Raw genomic sequence first — 20,244 nt, 5'->3', positions numbered from 1 at the left:
CAGATGGATCTAGGTTTGGTTCCTGGTTCTGCCATTGAACCTGTAATTTGGAGCAAGACATTTAATCACTATGAGCCTGAGTTATTCAACTCTAATAAATAGAATACTCCTCTTACATTGTGAGGATGAAACATGAAGCTTGTTAGCTTGGATTACAGTAAGTAATCAATAAGAGCACAGTAGGATAAATAATAGTTACTAATATTTTTCCTCATTAACAAGTAATTAAAGGCCGAGTATTATGTGTTGTTACTGTTGATCATGAATCAGTTATTTTAAGGAAGAGCAACTCAGGCCACCTTAAGAGAGAGGTTTACTGTAAAAATATGAATGATCTGACATTGGTAACCAGTGTAAAATTATTACTTATAGGTAATATGAATATTTAACTGAAAAAAAACTAAGAAACTTAAAGGTAAAACTGTTAGAAACAATAATAAAAAACTTGAGTAAAATGACTTACAGAAAATAGCATACAAAAGTTAATCACTCTCTTACATATACATAAAAATCAGATAGATGAGAAAATAAAAGATTCCATTCACAGTATTACCCCCCAAAATTTAAAATAGCTAGGGCTAAGCATAGTATAAATTTTGCAATACCTTTGTGTCCTATGTCATTCTGTGGGATGTGAAAGAAGCCTTGAATATTGTAAAACTGTCAGTTCTCCCTAAATTATAAACTTACTGTGATTTCAAAAATCCCAATATATTCTTTTTAAGAAACTTAAAGTTTATTTGAAAAACATGTAAGAGTAATCAAGAATCTAAAAGTATAGTAGTGCAACAGTGGGAGAAAGGGGTTCTGCATTTCATCATAGAGCGCACAAAATATCTTAAAAGTTCAAATTATAACACACTAAATTTATTCTTAAGGCAAAGCTTGAAAAGCAAAACCATTCAACTCTGTCATCTATGTTCAAAACGCTTTCTTTCTAGATTGAGAAATATATGCACTGGTGGCAATTGGCAATGATAAATTCTACTTTATTTTCGAACTTCCATTTAAGGCCATCAGGTTTGCTTATCCATACATTGGGTGAAGGTTTTGACTAGATAACCTTTAGGGTCATACTAAAGTTCAGGATTCAATGATTGCCCCCACCACACAAATACCTGGTGTTAATCACTATCCCCTTCCTACTAGTTCTTGAACCAAATTAAGTTATATTTGATGTTTTAGGAATCAATGACATTCAAAGATGTGGCTGTGGATATCACCCAGGAGGACTGGGAGCGAATGCGTCCTGTACAGAAGGAATTGTATAAGACTGTGACATTACAGAACTATTGGAACATGGTTTCTCTAGGTAAGCATCATCTACACCCATTCCTCCCAGCATACTACCAGAGTATCTTTTCTTTCCTCCGTTGTTAAAAATGGGTTGGACCTCTAAAGTACTTTGTTAAGAATGGGGCCTAGAGATGAGTGTACTCATCCCATTTGGGCACAGAAATGGCTTTGTTCTATTCCCTTTTCTCAAATGAAAGTTTTCGAAGTGAAAGATAATTGAAAACTGATGCGCAGCTTCTCAGGGCCACCATCTAAGGCTGTACCTTTCTGGTTCCCATTTCTTTCTTCCTTCACAACATTATCTCTATTCACATATCCTCCAGGGTGGCAGGAAATTTTTAACCTAGCTCTGAAAGGACATTGACCTAATTCATTAGGTCACATCTATGAACCATTGTTTTCCTGGAGAAGTCTGTCCACATGGATAACAAGTCAGTAATAAAATTTGAACAAATGTTTATCTCCAGGACAAAACTCACTATATTCCTCCTGAACAGGACTTACAGTGTACAGACCAACTGTGATTCCCATATTGGAAGAACCATGGATGGTGATAAAAGAAATCTTAGAAGGACCTAGTCCAGGTGAGAGAATAACCGGCAAATGAGAATCTTTGCACGTAAGAGCCTAAGTTACCCTAGGTACGGTGAGATACACTTCTAAATATGGCCAAATCACTTTTCACAAAGGTATCCCAGTCTGTCAAGAACACTGAGCTGTTTGGCATCACTCCCTTACAGAGGCCATCTTCAAGAAGAGATTTTCCAAACATCATTTTTATAGCATCCCCATGTCTCATTTTATCCTTCTCCATGACCCTTGAGTCCCATCCCTTAGAGCTTTTTCTGGAGTTTTCTCGTGCCATCGTTCCCTCCCTCTTTATTTAAGCATGCATGAATGTCTCCTAAAATCTTAAATTTCAAACCTTAACTTCTTTTTGAGCTTCTTTTATTCTGTTTACTGACAAAACCCTATAGCCCCATGCCTCCACTTTTCTAACTCATTCTTTTTTTATTTTGTAATTATTTAAAAAGATAATACTGCTAAGCGAATAAGTCAGACAGAAAAAGTAGAGAACTATATGATTTCGCTGATATGTGGTATATAAAACTGAAAACAGCAAAAGGTCAAAACAAACAAATGAAGGAACAAAAACTCATAGACATAGACAATAGTTTAGGGGTTACCAGAGGGTAAAGGGGTAGCGGGGGCTCTAGAAGAGGGTAAATGGGGTCTAATATGTGGAGATGGAAAGAGAACTGACTCTGGGTGGTGAACATACAATGTGAGATATAGATAATGTATTACAGAATTGTACACCTGAAATCTATGTAACTTCACTAGCAATTGTCACCCCAATAAACTTTAATTTAAAAAAAGTAATATATTCACAAGATAAAAAAAAAAAATTCAATATAGAAAATATGTTTTTAAATTTTATATAAAGCCAGACAAAATTCTCCCACATGTATATCACATTCACTCAGTTCCTACATCTCAACACACAACTACTCTTGTTTCTAGTTTATCCTTCTGGGTGTTTATTTTGTTTTGTTTGCATATAAAGTCGACGTGAAAACATTTTTCTCTTCTAATATAAATGGTAACATACTATACACAATTTGTACTTTGCTTTTATTTCTTAAAAGTATATCTTGATAAGTGTTCCAAATGATTATGTAAAGAGCTTCCTTGATCTTTTTTTAAACACTTGCATCAAATTTTATTGTGTCTCATATTCCCTATTGATGAACTTTTTGGTTCCCATTTCTTTCTTCCTTCACAACAACTTCATTTTGAAAGATTTCAAACCTGCAGAATTTTTTACCTGGAATCACCAGTTACCGTCCACTTTTGCCTTATCTCTTTACACGCACACACATATATTTCATTTTTGCACTGGAATCACTTGTAAGTTAGTTGCAAGCATCATGACATCTCACCGCTAAATGTTTCTACATATGTCTTCTAAGAACATGAATATTCCCCTACATAAGTACACCACCATTCTCTCAATCCAAATATTTAACATTTATACAATAATGTTATCTAATACATAGTCAAATACTCAGATTTCTCCAAGTGTCCAAAAATATCCTTTATAGATGTTTTTCTCCCCAATCCAGGATCCAGCCAGGAATCACGTGTTCCACGTGGTTATCTTGTGTATTAGTCCCTTTTAATCTAGAACTGTTCCCCAGTCTTTTTTCTTTTTAATCGTTCATGATATTGACATTTTTTGAAGGATCCAGGCCGGGTTGGTTTTTTTTTAGAATGACCCACAATCTAGATTTGTCTAATTGTTTCCTCATGGTTAGATTCAGATTAAACATTTTTGCCAAGAATACTTCATAGGTATATACTTTCCATTGCCTTTCCGCAGGAAACACATCAGTGTGTCTCATTATTGATACTCAGTTTGGTTAAGGTACTGTCTACCAGATCTATTTTAAAGGTGCATTTTTTTTTTTCTTTCTAATTAGTAAGTAATCTGTGGACTGATACTTAGAAGCCATATGACTGTTCTGTTCCCTGATAACCTTTTAGTTAAGGTTCTTAGCATCCACTAATGGTCGTTGCTTTATTACATTGCTAGTTGTAAAATATGATTTTCTAATTCAGCCACCTCTTCTAAATGGTTAGTAGCACTCTTCTGTAAAGAATAGTTGTCCCTCCTCCTACCCGATTTTTCTGTGTGTGTATATATATATATATATATATATATATATATATATTTATATATATATATGTGTGTGTGTGTGTGTGTGTGTATATAGGTGTATATATATATGTATGTACATATATATATGTATGTATATATACATACATATATATATGGACTAAGTAAGGGATTTTTAAAAATTCAATGTGCTATTAGTCCATTAATTGTAACTTTGTGGGGGGGAGGGGTTCCTTTGTTTTTGATGCTCAATTGTCCCAAATTTGGGCAATTTTTTTAATTAAGTTTTTTAAATTGAGTTGTAATTGATACAACATTATATTAGTTTCAGGTGTAAAACATAATGATTTGATATTCATATAAGCTGCAAAATTTCACCACAATAAGTCTGGTTACCATCTGTAACCATACATAGTTATAAATTTTTTTGTGATAACAACTTTTAAGATTTACTCTCTTAGCAACTTTCAAATGGGCATTGTAGTATTATAAACTATAGTCACCATACTGTACATTATATCCCCAGGACTGACTTAATTTATAACTGGAAGTTTGTACCTTTTGATCCTCTTCTCCCATTTTGCCCACCCCGTACCTCTTCCCCTCTGGCAACCACCAATCTGTTCTTCCTATCTCTGAGCTTGGTTCTTAGGTTTTGTTCTTTGATTTGTGTTTTTGTTTTTTTGTGTTTTTTTTAGGTTCCACATATAAGTGAAATCATACATTATTTGTCTTTCTCTGTCAGACTTACTTCACTTAGCATAATGCCCTCAAGGCCCATCCATGTCGCAAATAACAAGATTCTCTATTTTTATGGCTGAGTAGTATTCCATATGTATATACCACATTTTTATCCATTCATTCATGGGTGGACACTTAGGTTGTTTGCATATGTTGGCTATGATAAATAATGCTGCCATGAACATGGGGGTACATATATTGTTTTTGAATTAGTGTTTTCATTTTCTTTGGATAAATGTCCAGAAATGGAATTGCTCAATCATATGGTAGTTATATTTTTAAATTTTTGAGGAACCTATATACTGTTTTCCATAGTAGCTGCACTGATTTACACTCCCATCAATAGTCTACTTCCTCACTAACACTTGTTATTTCTTGGTTTGTTTGTTTTTTTCTTTTTTAATAATAACCATTCTAACAGGTAAGAGGTGATACCTCGTTATGGTTTTGATTTGCATTTCCCTGATGGTTAGTGATGTTGGGCATCTTTTCCCATGCGTCTTGACCATCTGTATATCTGTGGGAAAATGTCTGTTCGGGTCCTCTGCCCATTTTTTAATCAGATTGGTTTCTTCTTTTAATTATTTTTGCTATTGAGTTGTATGAGTTCATTGTATATCTTGGATATTAACCCCTTGTTGGATATATGATTTGCATATATTTTCTCCCAGTCTCTCTAAAAAAAATAGTTTGTTTTATCATTTTGTTGATTTCCTTTGCTATGCAGAAACTTTTTAGTTTGATGTAGTCCCACTTGTTTATTTTTGCTTCTGTTTCCTTTGCTTTTGAAGTCAGTTCCAGAAAAATCATTGCCAAGACCAATGTCAAGAAGCTTATTGCCAAATTTTCTTCTAGAAGTTTTATGGTTTCAGGTCTTACATTCAAGTCTCTAATCCATTTTGAGTTAAATCTTTGTATATGGTATAAAATAGTAGTCTAGTTGCATTCTTTTGTATATGGCTGTCCAGTTTTCCCAACACCACTTATTGAAAAGACTGTCCTTTCCCCCATTGTATATTCCTGCCTCCATTATTGTAGATTAATTGTGTATGCATGGGTTTATTTCTGGACTCTATTCTGTTCCATTGATCTATGTGTGTGTTTTTATGCCAATACCATACTGTTCTGATTACTATTGTTTTGTAATAGAGTTGAAATCAGGGAGCGTGATGCATCTAATATTGTTCTTTCTCAAGTTTGCTTTGGCTATTTTGGGTCTTTTGTGATTCCATACAAATTTTAGGATTGCTTGTTCTATTTCTGTGAAAAATTCCATTGGAATTTTGATAGGGGTTGCACTGAATCTACAGACTGTGTCGTCTTCAATTTCTTTCAGTAGTGTCTTATAGTTTTCAGTGTACAGGTCTTTCACCTCCTTGGTTAAATTTAATCCTAGGTAATTTATTCTTTTTCATGCAATTATAAATGGGATTGTTTTCTTCATTTCTCTTTCTGATTGTTAGTGTATAGAAACACAACATATTTTTCTATATTGATTTTATATCCTTCAGCTTTACTAAATTTGTTTATTCTGACCGTTTTTGGTAGAGTCTTTATGGTTTTCTATATATAAAGTCATGTCATTTGCAAATAGTGACAGTTTTACTTCTTTTTTTTTTCAATTTGGATGCCTTTTGTTTCATTTTCTTACTTTATTGCTCTGGCTATGACTTCCAATACTGTGCTGAGTAAGCGTGGCGAGTGGGCATCCTTGTTTTGTTCCTGATCTTAGAGGAAATGCTATCAGCTTTTCACCATTAAGTCTGATGTTAGCTGTGGGCTTGTTATATATCGCCTTTATTATGTTGAGGTATGTTCCCTCTGTTGCCACTTTGTTGAGGGTGTTTATAATTTTGTTAAATACTTTTTTTGCGTCTATCAAGATGATATGTGATTTTTATCCTTCATTTTGTTAATGTAGTGTATCACATTGATTGATTTGCAGATGTTGAATCATCCTTGTGTCTCTGTAATAAATCCCAGTTGATGATGGTGTATGATCCCTTTAATGTACTGTTGAACTCTATTTGCTGATATTTTGTTGAGGGTTTTTGCATCTGTGTTCATCAGGGATATTGTCCTGTAATTTCCTTTTCTTATGGTGTCCTTGTTTGATTTTGGTATGAGGGTAATGCTGGCTTCGTAAAATGTGTTTGGAAGTATTTCTTCCTCTTCAGTTTTTTGGAATTCACCAATGAAACAGTCTGATTCTGGACTTTTGTTTGTTGGGAGGTTTTTGATTACTGATTCAATCTCCTTACTAGTAGTCAATCTATTCAGATTTTCAGTTTCTTCATGATTTATTCTTGGAATGTTGTATGTTCCTAGGGATTTATCCATTTCTTCTAGATTCTACAATTTCTTAGAATATAATTGCTCATAGTAGTTTCTTATGTTCTCTTGTATTTCTGTAGTATTAATTGTAATGTCTCCTCTTCTATTTCTGATGTTATTTATTTGAGCCCTCTTTTTTCATTGGTGAATCTAGATACAGGTTTCTCTATTTTGTTTATCTTTTCAAAGAACCATTTCTTAGTTTCATTGATCTTTTCTGTTATCTGTTTAGTCTCTATTTCACTTATTTTCACTCTGTTATTTCCTTCCTTCTACTAACATTGGGCTTCATTTGTTCTTCTTTTCTTAGTTCCTTGAGGTGTAAAGTTAGATTGTTTATTTGAGATTTTTCTTGTGTGTTTTTTTTTTTGAGGTAAGCCTGTCTCACTATAAACTTCCCTCTTCAAACTGCTTTGTTGCATCCTGTAAATTTTAGTTATGTTGCTTCTGGTTTTGTTTGTCTCAAAGTGTTTTTTGATATCTCCTTTGATTTCTTTGTTAACCCATTGGTTGTTCATTAGCATGTTGTGTAACCCCCACCTAGTTGTGATTTTTTTTAGTTTCTTCTTGTAATTAATTTCTAGTTTTATACCATTATGATTGAAAAAGATACTTGATATTTTAATTTTCTTAAATTTATTAAGACTTGTTTTGTGGCCTAATATATGATCAGTCCTGGAGAATGTTCCATGTGTACTTGAGAAGAATGTGTATTCCACTGCTTTTGGATGGAATGTTCTGTGTACCGTGTTTCCCCGAAAGCAAGACCTAGCCGGACGATCAGCTCTAATGCGTCTTTTGGAGCAAAAATTAATACAAGACCCGGTCTTATTTTACTGTAATAATAAGACCCAGTCTGATATAATATAAGACCGGGTCTTGTATTAATTTTTGCTCCAAAAGACGCATTAGAGCCGATCGTCTGGCTTATTTTTGGGGAAACATGGTATATCTATGAAGTCCATCTGCTGTAATACATCGTTTAATGCCAATGTTTACTTATTGATTTTCTGTCTGGATGCTCTATCCATTGACATAAGTGGGGTATTAACTTCATTTACTATTATTGTATTGCTCTCTATCTCTCCCTTTAGGTCTGTTACATATTTAGGTGTTGTTTCTTGGGTTCATAAGTATTTATAAATGTTATATTCTCGTTGGATTGCTCCCTTTATCATTATGTCTTTGTTTTTATTTCTTTATATTCCATTCTTTGTCTTCACTACAGTCTTTATTTCAAAGTATATTTTGTCTGCTACAAGTTTAGCTACCCCAGGTTTCTTTTGGTTCCATTTGCATGGAACATCTTTTTCCATATCTTCACTTTCAGCCTGTATATGTCCTTACATTTGAAGTGAATCTCGTAGATAGCATATAGACATATAGATGGGTCTTGTTTTTTTATCTATTCAACCTCTCTATGTCTTTTGATTGGAGAATTTAGTCCATTTGTATTTAAAGTGATGTTGATAGGTATGTACTTATTGCCATTTTGTTAATAGTTCTCTGTTCCTTCCCTTGTTATCTTCCTTTGTGTTTTGATGACTTTCATTAGTGTTATGCTTAGAGTCCTTCCTCATTATCTTTTGTTTATCTATTAATAGGTTTTTTGCTTTGTTGTTATCATGAGGCTTACATATAACAACCCATATTTATAACAGTCTGTTTTATGTTGTTAACAACTTAAGTTTCAACACATTCTAAAGCTCTACATTTTTACTCCCCCCCATTTGTTTTTGATGTCACATTTACATCTGTTTATTTTGTGTATTCTTTTTAATGATTGTAGTTATAGTTATTTTTACTACTTTGTATTTTAACCTTTATACTAGCTTTATATGTGATTAATCCACTATCTTAACTATATATTTACCTTTACCAGTGAGATTTATACTTTCGTATGTTTTCTTATTACTAATTAGTGTTCTTTCTGTTCAACTTAAAGAAGTCTCTTTGACATTTCTTGTAAGAGTGGTTTAGTGAATTCCTTTAGCTTTTACTTGTCTGGAAAACTCTTTATCTCTCTAATTCTGAATGATAACTTTGCCAGATAAAGTACTCTTGTTTGGGAGCTTTTTCCTTTGATGCAAATATATGAGGCCCTTCTGGCCTGCAAACTTTCTGATGAAATATCTGCTGATAGTCTTAGGGATGTTCCCTTGTGCATAACAAGTTCTTTTTCTCTCACTGCTTTTAAAATTCTCTATCTTTAACTTTTGACATTTTAATTATAATGTGTCTTGATATGGATCTCATTGGGTTCATCTTATTTGTAACTCTATCGGCTTACTGGATCTGGAAGTCAGATTCCTTACCCAGATTTTCAGCCATTGTTTCTTAAATAAATTTTCTGCCCCTTTCTCTTTTTCTTCTGGGACCCCTATGATGTAAATGTTAATCCAGCTCAGTGTTGTCCCAGAGGTCTCTTAAGTTATGTTCACTTCTTTTAATTTTTCCTTTTTGCTACTCTGTTTGGGTGAATTCCATTGCCCTGTCTTGAAGATTCCTGATCCTTTTTTCTGCTTCATCTAGTCTGCTTTGAACCCCTCTAGTGTATTTTTCAATTCAGTTGTTATATTCTTCAGCTCTGGGACTTGTTTTATAGTTTCTATCTCTTTGTTGAAGTTCTCACTATGTTCATCCATTCTCCCAAGTTCAGTGAGCATCTTTATGACCAATACTTCGAACTCCTTATCAGGTAAATTATTTATCTCCATTTCCTTAAGGTTTGTTTCTCAGGTGTTTTTGTTTTCTTGTTCTTTCATTTGGAATATATTCTTTGTTTCCTCATTTTGCATGGCTCGCTGTGTTTGTTTCTATGTATTAGGCAAAACAGCTACCTCTTCCAGTCTTGAAGGAGTGGCCTTGTGTAGAAGAGGAACCTTATTGTTCAACCTTACGCTAGTTCTTGGTTGTCTCGAACCTTTGTGATCATCTAAGTGGCCTGATTTCTTTTTAATAGCTTCAGTTGTTGAGGATGTGCCAAGACATGTCAGTGTTCCAGCCATATTGATCTACAAAAAAGACAATTTCGTATGATTCAACTTCATCTGTACTTCATATGAGCTTTTTTAATAGATGGAGAAGGTATACGAGAAGGCCTGAGTCTGAAATTAGCATGGCACCTGTAGAAGATTATGAGGAAGTGTTTTGAAGTTATGTGAATAACTTTGAACTTTAAGTTAAGCTGAAGATGAGGTATGGTGAAAATGTAGTAGAACAGAAAAGGCTAGATTTTGGGGGAATTGAATGCTAGGTGGCATTTATTTTAAACTTTTTTCTCTTTAACTTTTTTTCTTTTACACCACTGATCCTCAAACTTCAGTGTGTATCAAAACCTCCTGGAGGGCTTGCTAAAAACCAGATTGTTCAGAATCACTCTCAAAGTTTCTGATTCAGTATGTCTGATGGGGGCCCAATAATTTAAAATTTATTTCTAGGTGATAGTGATGCTCATGTCACTAGTCTGGGGACTACTTTTGAGAACCATTGTTTTAGGCTACAGGAGAGTTACTAGATAGTGTTAGGTATGGAAAGCACTCCATGAAATTGCTTTTGGAATATTATGTAGGATTATGCAGAGTAGATTGGAAGAAGGAGTAATGATAGCATCCCTACTTTATGAACCCATTACATAAATCATAATTTATATAATTATCAATAATTATACAATTGAAGTCATCCTCAGTTATCGCACACCATTTTATCCACTGTTTTCTCTTAGCTCTGTCCCCTGACCTAACCTATTTACTCTGTGCCCATGTTGAATAGTGAGGAGCCTCTCTTTTTTTCAATTTAGTCTTCTGTCTTTCTGCCCTTTTATTCTCCTTTTCCAAACTTTAAGGATCATATTATGAAGTTGTCAGTGCCATGGTCTTTTTAAGCATTTTATTCATGTTCGTTATTTTATTTCTGTTTGGGCAGTTTCCTTTCTCCAAATAGAGGAAAACTTTTTATATCTTTTTTATTTCAGAATGGGAAACAGAAGCCCAAGATCATAATCCAGTTAAAAATATTTCCAAACTCACAACGGGTGGGACCCAGACTATCAAATTGGAAGAACCATATGACTGTGATGACAAATTAGACAGGCAATCAACAAATACCTTCAGGGAAATTCCCACTGATGAAAGAAATTTCAGTTTGAGATCAGTTCTTTCACAAGAAGATGACCCTACAGAAGAGTATCTTCTTAAATATGATATATATGGAAATAATTTTGAAAAGCATTCAAACCTAATTATACAGTTTGATACCCAGTCAGATAATAAAACTTCTATATATAATGAAGACAGGGCAACCTTCGATCATGTCTCATATGGTGTTATACATAGGACAATTCATCCTGGAGAGAAGCCTTATAAATGTAATGTGTGTGGGAAAAAGTTTAGGAAAAACCCATCCCTCGTGAAACACCAAAGTACCCATACCAAAGAGAAATCTTACGAATGTGAAGAATGTGGGAAAGAATTTAGGCACATTTCATCTCTTATTGCACATCAGAGAATGCATACCGGAGAAAAACCTTACGAATGCCACCAGTGTGGTAAAGCCTTCAGCCAGAGAGCACACCTTACTATACATCAGAGAATTCATACGGGAGAGAAACCTTATAAGTGTGATGACTGCGGGAAAGACTTTAGTCAGCGTGCACACCTTACTATACATCAGAGGACACATACTGGAGAGAAACCATATAAATGCTTGGAATGCGGTAAAACCTTCAGCCACAGTTCATCACTGATTAATCATCAGAGAGTTCATACTGGAGAAAAACCTTATATATGCAACGAATGTGGGAAAACTTTCAGTCAGAGTACACACCTTCTTCAACATCAAAAAATACATACTGGAAAGAAACCATATAAATGCAATGAGTGTTGGAAAGTATTTAGTCAAAGTACTTACCTTATTCGACATCAGAGAATTCATTCTGGAGAAAAGTGTTATAAATGTAATGAATGTGGAAAAGCCTTTGCTCATTCCTCAACTCTCATTCAACATCAAACTACTCACACTGGAGAGAAATCTTATATATGTAATATATGTGGGAAAGCCTTCAGCCAGAGTGCAAACCTTACTCAGCATCATAGAACACATACTGGAGAGAAACCATATAAATGCAGTGTGTGTGGGAAGGCATTCAGCCAGAGTGTACACCTTACTCAACATCAGAGGATTCATAATGGAGAAAAACCTTTTAAGTGCAACATATGTGGGAAAGCATATAGACAGGGTGCAAATCTTACTCAGCATCAAAGGATTCATACCGGAGAGAAACCCTATAAATGTAACGAATGTGGGAAAGCTTTTATTTATTCCTCATCACTTAATCAACATCAGAGAACTCATACTGGAGAAAGACCCTATAAATGTAATGAATGTGATAAAAATTTTAGCCAGAGAACATGCCTTATTCAACACCAGAGAATTCACACAGGAGAGAAGCCCTATGCATGTCGTATATGTGGTAAATCCTTCACCCAGAGTACAAACCTTATTCAGCATCAGCGAGTTCATACAGGTGCCAAACATCGAAATTAGTGGATGTGGGAGACTTCATTTAGGTATTACAATTTAATCATTTAAATTTTATTTTCTACTCCGTATGTTAAAATATTATTCAAAAGAAGTGCAATATATGTTAAATATCACTGAGCAGAAGTATCAGAATTAGTAATGTGGATATAACCTATTTAAATTTAATGTGAAATTTAAGAAGAAAACTTCATATTATTATATTATTTGATACCAGTTTAATTCATTCCAGAAAGAAACCCTGTGAAAGTAAGAGTAGTCAGAAACCTGTAAATTACCAACTCTTACTCTATTTCAGATACTTCTCAATGAGGCCTTATGAATGTAACTTGGGAAAGCTTCCATCGAGTAGAGATTTCACACTAGAGAGAAATCCTGGGATAATAGAAAAGAAAAGCTGCCTTCCAGGCCTTTAGTTCTTCCCAGCTTTGAAGCCTTAAGTAGTATGGAAAGGGTTCCCTCTTTTTACTTCCCTTTTCCTGTTAATGCCATAACTGCCATGAGGAACCAGTAGGTTTGAAAAAAAAATTGAAATTAAAAGATTTCTATGTGGTCACTGTTTAATTATACTTTCCTCTAAATACTGAAATATTGAAGAACAGAACCCTAATAAAAGATGATCTGTTAGGATAGAAAAACTAATGTCTGTATCTAACCCTTAAACATGTACAGATTTAAATAGGCAAAAATTAAACACGCAAGCTTAAATTTATCTCTAAAACAGCCTTAGTTTCACTAGGTTTTGACATCTGTCATCCTGAAGGAGAAAATATACAGTTCTCATGTTTTTCACCTGAGTCCTAAATTTATAACTTAAGGTTCCCCTTTGACTTTTACTGTAGAAAGTCCATTACCTCCATTGAAACACGCTTCTTGAGTGCCTACTGTGCTCAGGACCCAAACTTCCTAATTGGATCCTTTTAGGGCTTCCTGTAGTGCTGCAAATCACAGCTGAATTAAGCAACAGAAAGCTTTCTAAAGTAATGAAAGATAAAGTAAGGACATGAGCTTAACTAGTGTGTCACGGAATGAGCTGCCAAATGGGTTGCCAAACCCTGTATCATAAGACCAGGGAGTACTGAAAAGCAGCTATTTAAACAGTGTTAGAAAAAGTAAGTAATGGAAAATAGATACGAATTTAGTGCAGAAAGTGGATCGGGAAAAAATGAAGGTGAAGACGACGTAACAATGAAGAAAGAATATATAGGTAACTTAAAACGTGAAATGTTACTGGACTTGGATTACCTAAGAAAAGTGACTAATTCAATAAAACAAAAGTCAGCCTGTTTATGAGAAAAAACTAAAAGTGAAATGACTGATTTTAAAGGAATAATTGTAATTGGTACTTTTTCATACATATAAGTAAAATAGGGTTTACTCTTAAAATATCAGAAAAATTTCATTGGAAAAAGGATGCAGAAACTGTTCACTGATGCAATAATCATTAAACAATAATAACTGAGTTTGTCAAAGTCCTGTAAAGCATAAAAGGAAAACTGGTGGAAATAGAAATAGGTAAAAATACTATTGTTTTTAATATCGCAGCATTCCACTATCAGAATATAGGACAATATTGTGAGAGCTGAGATTTCATCTTGCTCTTATTTCTTCAGTGCCTTGCATATAGTAGGTGGTCAATATATTCATTGAATTAATGAATAAATAAGTAGATAAGTTGAGTAATAAGAATTAATGAATGCAGAATAAAATTAGTATAACTTTTTGTGCATACATGCAAAGAAATACTTAACAAATATCAGTCATTGGGTAATAGGAACTACTTAAAAATGAATAATCAGAATTTCTAAATCTTAACAGTGGGATATTCCTAAGAAATCATCAAATCTCTTTGCACAGGAAGTTTTCCTGGGCTAGATGAGGAAAAAATTGATAGAAACTCTGGCATCATAAATATCAATTTAGGCTTGTATTGACCATGCGGCTTCATTTGACTGTTTATATAAACATCCTACAAACAGGTGCCGAAGGGAAGACATCTTCAAGGCTTTCTTGTGGAGTGTTTTCTTCAGGAATTTGTTGCTTTCCCTTGTCCTCACATTCATTAACTTTGATGTCATGGAATTACCCTTCACAAAGAGCAAATTGTGTCCAGGTTGCGTAATACTCAAATTATGCTCACGCCATAGTTATATGGTTAAAAAATAACCATTGTACTTAAGATGCAATATTTATAATGCCTCTTCATACCTTGCATAACACTTTTTTCTCTGGAACGAATGTGTGGAGTATTGTCGTCCATAGAGCCTTTCTTTGCATTTGTATTTCCTGCATTTATGTGTTTTATGTAAATAATGCATTTATAAGGTCTTCCACTGATACACTGAAGCAATTGATGCCCTTATAAAATAATAGAATAATAATAGTGGAGAATTCCAGATGTTTGTATATTTTTCCCATTTTTACAGTTATCTGGCCCACATGTAATTCAAATTTTTTAGCAGATATTCTTATTTTCCACAACTTTTTATTATGAAGATGTTCAAATATACAGAAAAGTTAATAATAAAACAAATTGTATCTACCACTTAGATTTAAAAATTAACATTTTGCCATATTTTTCTGAACAATTGGACAGTAATTTACAAACATGACATTTCACCCCTAAATACTTAAGCATGCATCTCATAAAAAGTGACAGCCTTTTAAATTACCATAATACCATTACATACCTCAAAAAATGAATAGTGATTCCCTAATATCTAATGCTTAACCCATGTTTTAATTTTCCTTGTTAATCCAGTCAAGTTTCACACGTTGTATTTGATTGTTATGTCTGTTTCATCTGTCTAGAACAGTCTCCCACCTTTGATTGTTTTTTCCAGGACGTTTTCTTTGAATGGAGCAAGTCAGTTGTAGAATATATCACATTCAGAATTTAACTGATTGTTTACAATCAGTTTGTTTATTAAATCAAATCAGTGGTTTATCTTGTTCCTCTAGTTTCTTTAAATTAGCAGTTAGGGCCTAATGTATTCCAGTTAAACATTGTTAATTAACATTAACACTTTACCGATGTATGTCATTAATCACATCAAAAGCCTTATTAATATTAAGTTGGTGCAAAAGTAATTGCTGTTTAAAAGCTTAAAAATAATTGCAAAGACCGCAATTACTTTTGCACCAACCTAATGTCTGGTTGACTCACTATCAGTGATGCAAAATTTGATTACTCAATTGAGGTATGATTTTCCTGTTAGTTAAATAATCTGTGGACTGAGACCTTGGCAGCATATGGATAACCTGGTTACCAGCAAACTTTCACCTGGTGGTTTTGTTATTCAATGATATTGATCTTTGCCTGAATCAGTTATTTCATCAAGATTTGCAAAATGGTGGTTTTCTACTTCTATAATTCTTTCTTCATTTGTTGACTGGCATTCTTCTGTAAGGAAGAGCTTTGCTTCATCAACTGGAATGCACTTGAGTCAGGGTCATGCTCAGTTCTTCACCAATTTTCAGAGTAAGGAGTTGGCAGTGATGACAAATGATTCAATGCATTATGGTAAATTATGGTCATTGTTTCTCAAATTATCCCAGATTTGGCTAATTGTAACCTTTCAGGTAGTTCTTACATCCATGGACGTTCCTCTCCAGTATTCGGGCACTTAATTGCCTTCTGACACAAGATATCTCAGGTTCACCTTGCACTTTCAATGCCCCAGATCTGAGCCATTCCTCCATGTATCCCTGGCTCTTTTTAATAGACAACTATTTCAAAATCAAGGTGTGGGCACTAGGGATGCTCATTGCTACAAGAGTGTGATTAGCAAGTAGCCTTTGAGCCTCTCCAACCATTCAACCTAGTTTTCATAAAGACAACTCTACTTGTCTAATATCTAATTATGTAATGAGAGATAATTACATAATGGGACAAACTTATTTTGAAAGCAAACAGCTAACTTGTTAAGCATACAACTAAATTGGAGAGAATAGAAGTGTTTATGTACACTACAAAGTCGCAGGCTTATCTACAAGAGGTCTGTGCCAAGGCATCAGAAAATTTTACAGAGGAAGGGAGATTGTCGGTGAGTCTGGCAAGTGAGTTAAGCAGAGAGCAGTTAAAAGCAACTAAATGTACTACAACGCCTACTTTGTTTTGTTTTAACTATTACATGTCTTGATAATTTACTGTATAAGATAATGACACTCCTTTCCTATCACATTCCTTAAGGCAGGTTTCTGATCAGAATTTGAATTCTAAGGACCTTTTTTATGCAAATCTAAGAACTGGTTTCCCTTGCTAAACTTTTATTTGGTCTTTAAAATGTTATTAAGACTATTAGGTTTCATTCTTTGACTATATCTTCTGGTACCAATTCACTTGCATATGTGCCTGTAAACGTACTCTTAGTCCTCTATTTGTTATTCTCCTCATGGCTCTTTATTTTCCTATAATTATTAGCCCCTTCGAACACTATAGCCACTAAAAATGGCAAGCATGTGCACTGTAGTAATATGTATAAATATGTGTGTAAGGTTGCAAGCAGCACTGAGGTCTCTGTGGGTGGGGAAACTGTTGCCCATGATGCTGGTGTCTTGCCTGAGGTCATATACATGCACCATATAGTGACAATAAGGGTGGGAACCCATGGTTCTGGCATTTAGTTGAGTTTTTCTGTAAAATGTTAAGTGAAAATTCCGAGCACAAAAAGTATGTACCTAAAATTTTATAAAGTTACGTATTTTCATGAGATTAGAGCATTGCAAGTTTTTTGTTTCCCGTTCTTTCGAGTTTCTTAAATTCAAATCTTGAAAATAGCCTAACAAAGGATGCACTTCCCCCTCCAATTTTGGTCTTCTGCGCCAGACCTTTCCCATGTTTCAGAAACATAGTGATCACCTGGAACTACGTATCTCTTAAGTACCTTAAGCAGTTTAATCTAAAACAATTGTTTTCACCCCCAAACCTCCTCTTGTTCAATTCACCATAACCTTGACAGGGAGGCAAGAAGCCACTCTCTTCACCAGTAGTTATTTTAGTCCTGTTGGTTTTTACCTCCCTTATATTCCAGTTCATTCTTACCTATCCCCACTGCCTCTGCCTCGTTTCAGGCTTTTTTTTTTTTTAAGATTTTATTGGGGAAGGGGAACAGGATTTTATTGGGGAACAGTGTGTACTTCCAGGACTTTTTTCTAAGTCAAGTTGTTGTCCTTTCAGTCTTAGTTGTGGAGGGCACAGTTCAGCTCCAGGTCCAGTTGCTGTTGCTAGTTGCAGGAGGCGCAGCCCACCATCCCTTGCAGGAGTCGAACCAGCAACCTTGTGGTTGAGAGCCCACTGGCCCATGAACCGGCAGTCTTCGGAGTTAGGTGCATGGAGCTCCAACTGCCTGAGCCACTGAGCTGGCCCCATTTCAGGGTTTTTAATCAGCTCTTGTTTAGATTATTTCATAGACTGGTAAGTGTTCAGTCTGCCCCTGATCTTACCCCTTTCAATGTCTTCCACATTTTTGCCCAAGTCATCTGAAAACTTCTAATGAGGACCACCGTATACAGCTGTACACATTGAGTAGTGCATTTGACCATGTCACAGTTTGTTTAAAATCCTTCAGATCTTAACTGTCAACAGCAGTGGGCCTCATTCTTGGTTTACACATTATAATGACCTGGGGAGCTTTTAGTTACCAATGCCACAGCCCTCCTCCTGGAAGGCTGATTTGTTTCATTTGTGGTGGGGACTGGAGATTGTTATTCAACTCCCCAAGTAATTCTAATGTTCTAAAGTGGAGCAAGGGCAGAAGCAGGGAAACCAGTTAGGAAGTAATTACAGTGGCTTAGAGGAGAAACAAACGGTGGTCAAAGTAGAGGTGGTGAGAAGTGACCCAATGCTGGGGATATTTTGAAGGTAGTTGTAGGACTTGCTAATGAATTGGGTTGGGATGTGATACAGGAATCAAGGACGACTTGTTTTCCTACTGAAGAATGTGCAGGAAGAGACTGTCATCCATCTCCTATACCAAGCACAGCGTCGGGCACATAATAAGTAGGCCCTCAATAAATGTTTGATTAATGCCTCTTGCAGGAACTTGTACACAATAATCAAGACTGCACTCTCAGAAAAAAAAAATTTTTACATGTCTGTCTGGAACTGTGAAAGAGCTGGGTTTTTACCTGACTTAAAAGAAACTAGCCTGTTACTTCATGGATGCTGACAAGACATGAGACTCGTGGGTTATAGACAAGGAACTTTTATTCACAGCAAAAGCAGTAGCCAGACTTCACATTTAAGCTGATTATCCTTGCCCCCTCTCCCCCCACCCTAGTCACAAGAGGTTGACACAGGTGGGCCTAGATGGATTTCAGCACAGGGCTGCCTTACAAGAAGGCAACACGGAGCTTGGGGGAATCACTGCTTTTATAGTGAATGGTAAGTAAGCATGCTCTTTGTCCCAGGGAGACACTGCCTGGTATACTTCCATGCTGTAAACACAGCCTGAGAAATGGCCCAGGTATAGAACAGTTAAGATCTTGCATTCTTGGTAATTCCCCGCACAAACGTAGAGATGCTCACTGGGTATCTTGCCACTCTTCCTAGTGTAGACTTCTCCCTCTGAGAATTCAGAGTTCGCTCTGGCTTAGAGAAGATAGGAAGCAAAATGAAGTTGCCTGTTGGAAGCATCCAGAGTAGGTCTTTTCCTGAAGAAAAATCTTAGGTCATACCAAATCAGATCTATACCCTAAGGTTGAAAAATAATGATCACATTCCACTGTATTGATTAAAAGCTACACCAGGAGTACTATACTCATTCTGAGCATATTTTACACTAGAGTATATAATACATGAGGTTTAAACGGTTGAAAAAATATTTCCTAACATGAAATTCCAATTTCAGTATCAATAAAATTCTATTGGAACAGCCACACTCATTCGTTTATCTATGGCTGCTTTCCTGCTATAATGGCAAAGCCTAAAATATTTACTATTAACCCTTTATAGAAGTTAGCTGACTACATCTACACAATGGGGTGGCGGTTTAGGTCTTATCGGCCAAGCCAAACACCAAGCAAATTAATAAAAGCAGCAACACTCATAGGAAGGGAGGAAGGAAATAAAAGGAGAACTTTGACGCATGGAAGTAAAGGTGTGTAGAGGCACCTAACCAGAAGTCCGGGTTAAGAAGGGAAGGATAGTGAAGATTGTTGAGGAAGCGAGCGGTCAAGGCTGCGGAGGGAGCTCGGACGAGCAGGGACGCTCCCTCCGCCGACTACCCCGAGCCCGGGCGCCTTTAACCCTCCCTCCTGGCATCCGAGCGGAGGCTTGCGGTCAGCGGGGGATGGGGATTGCTGTTAAGTTCTCTGAGCGGGTTCAGAGGTTTTCCCCTTTAGTCGCTGGTGATCATGTACTCGTTTTCCAGTCTGGTGAAAGAAAACGTGGGTGCAAGTTGGCACTTTGTTCCTAACACGCAGTGTAACTCGGACACCCCTTTCCGCTCCCTAACTTCAATCGCTCAAACAAGACCGCAGGGAGGGTAGCTTCTCGGAAATGAATACTTTTCACTCGTAACCCCCACTCCTCATCGATGCTCAACTTCCTCCTGCCTCTGAGGGGCTGCAATTCCACCCAGGTATCGGGGTGATGCCCCGCTCGGACGGCCCGCTATCTGGCTGAGAGAGAACTGACTGCCAAGGGACCAAGC

The 20,244-nt window shown here is 35.7% G+C and overlaps 1 protein-coding gene across 4 annotated transcripts in view; it reads left to right on the top strand.

Annotated features, from left to right (window-relative positions):
* Positions 1–17,303, top strand: part of LOC109461292 (zinc finger protein 287) — a 117,657-nt gene extending 100,354 nt beyond the window's left edge. For 3 of the 4 annotated variants that reach the window (XM_074320338.1, XM_074320339.1, XM_019757405.2), the window contains 3 exons: positions 1,186–1,312; positions 1,794–1,880; positions 11,025–17,303. In XM_074320338.1, the coding sequence (XP_074176439.1) occupies positions 1,186–1,312; positions 1,794–1,880; positions 11,025–12,595 (1,785 nt within the window). In that variant the 3' untranslated portion in view covers positions 12,596–17,303. The remainder of the gene's footprint in view (positions 1–1,185; positions 1,313–1,793; positions 1,881–11,024) is intronic. The other variant, XM_074320340.1, reaches the window with a different exon arrangement.
* Positions 17,304–20,244: the final 2,941 nt, after the last annotated feature.

Source organism: Rhinolophus sinicus, linkage group LG15 (genome assembly GCF_036562045.2).
Source record: "Rhinolophus sinicus isolate RSC01 linkage group LG15, ASM3656204v1, whole genome shotgun sequence".
Lineage (NCBI taxonomy): Eukaryota > Metazoa > Chordata > Mammalia > Chiroptera > Rhinolophidae > Rhinolophus > Rhinolophus sinicus.
The sequence above is the reverse complement of the archived record's forward strand: the minus strand, read 5'-3'. Positions and strand labels throughout refer to the sequence as shown.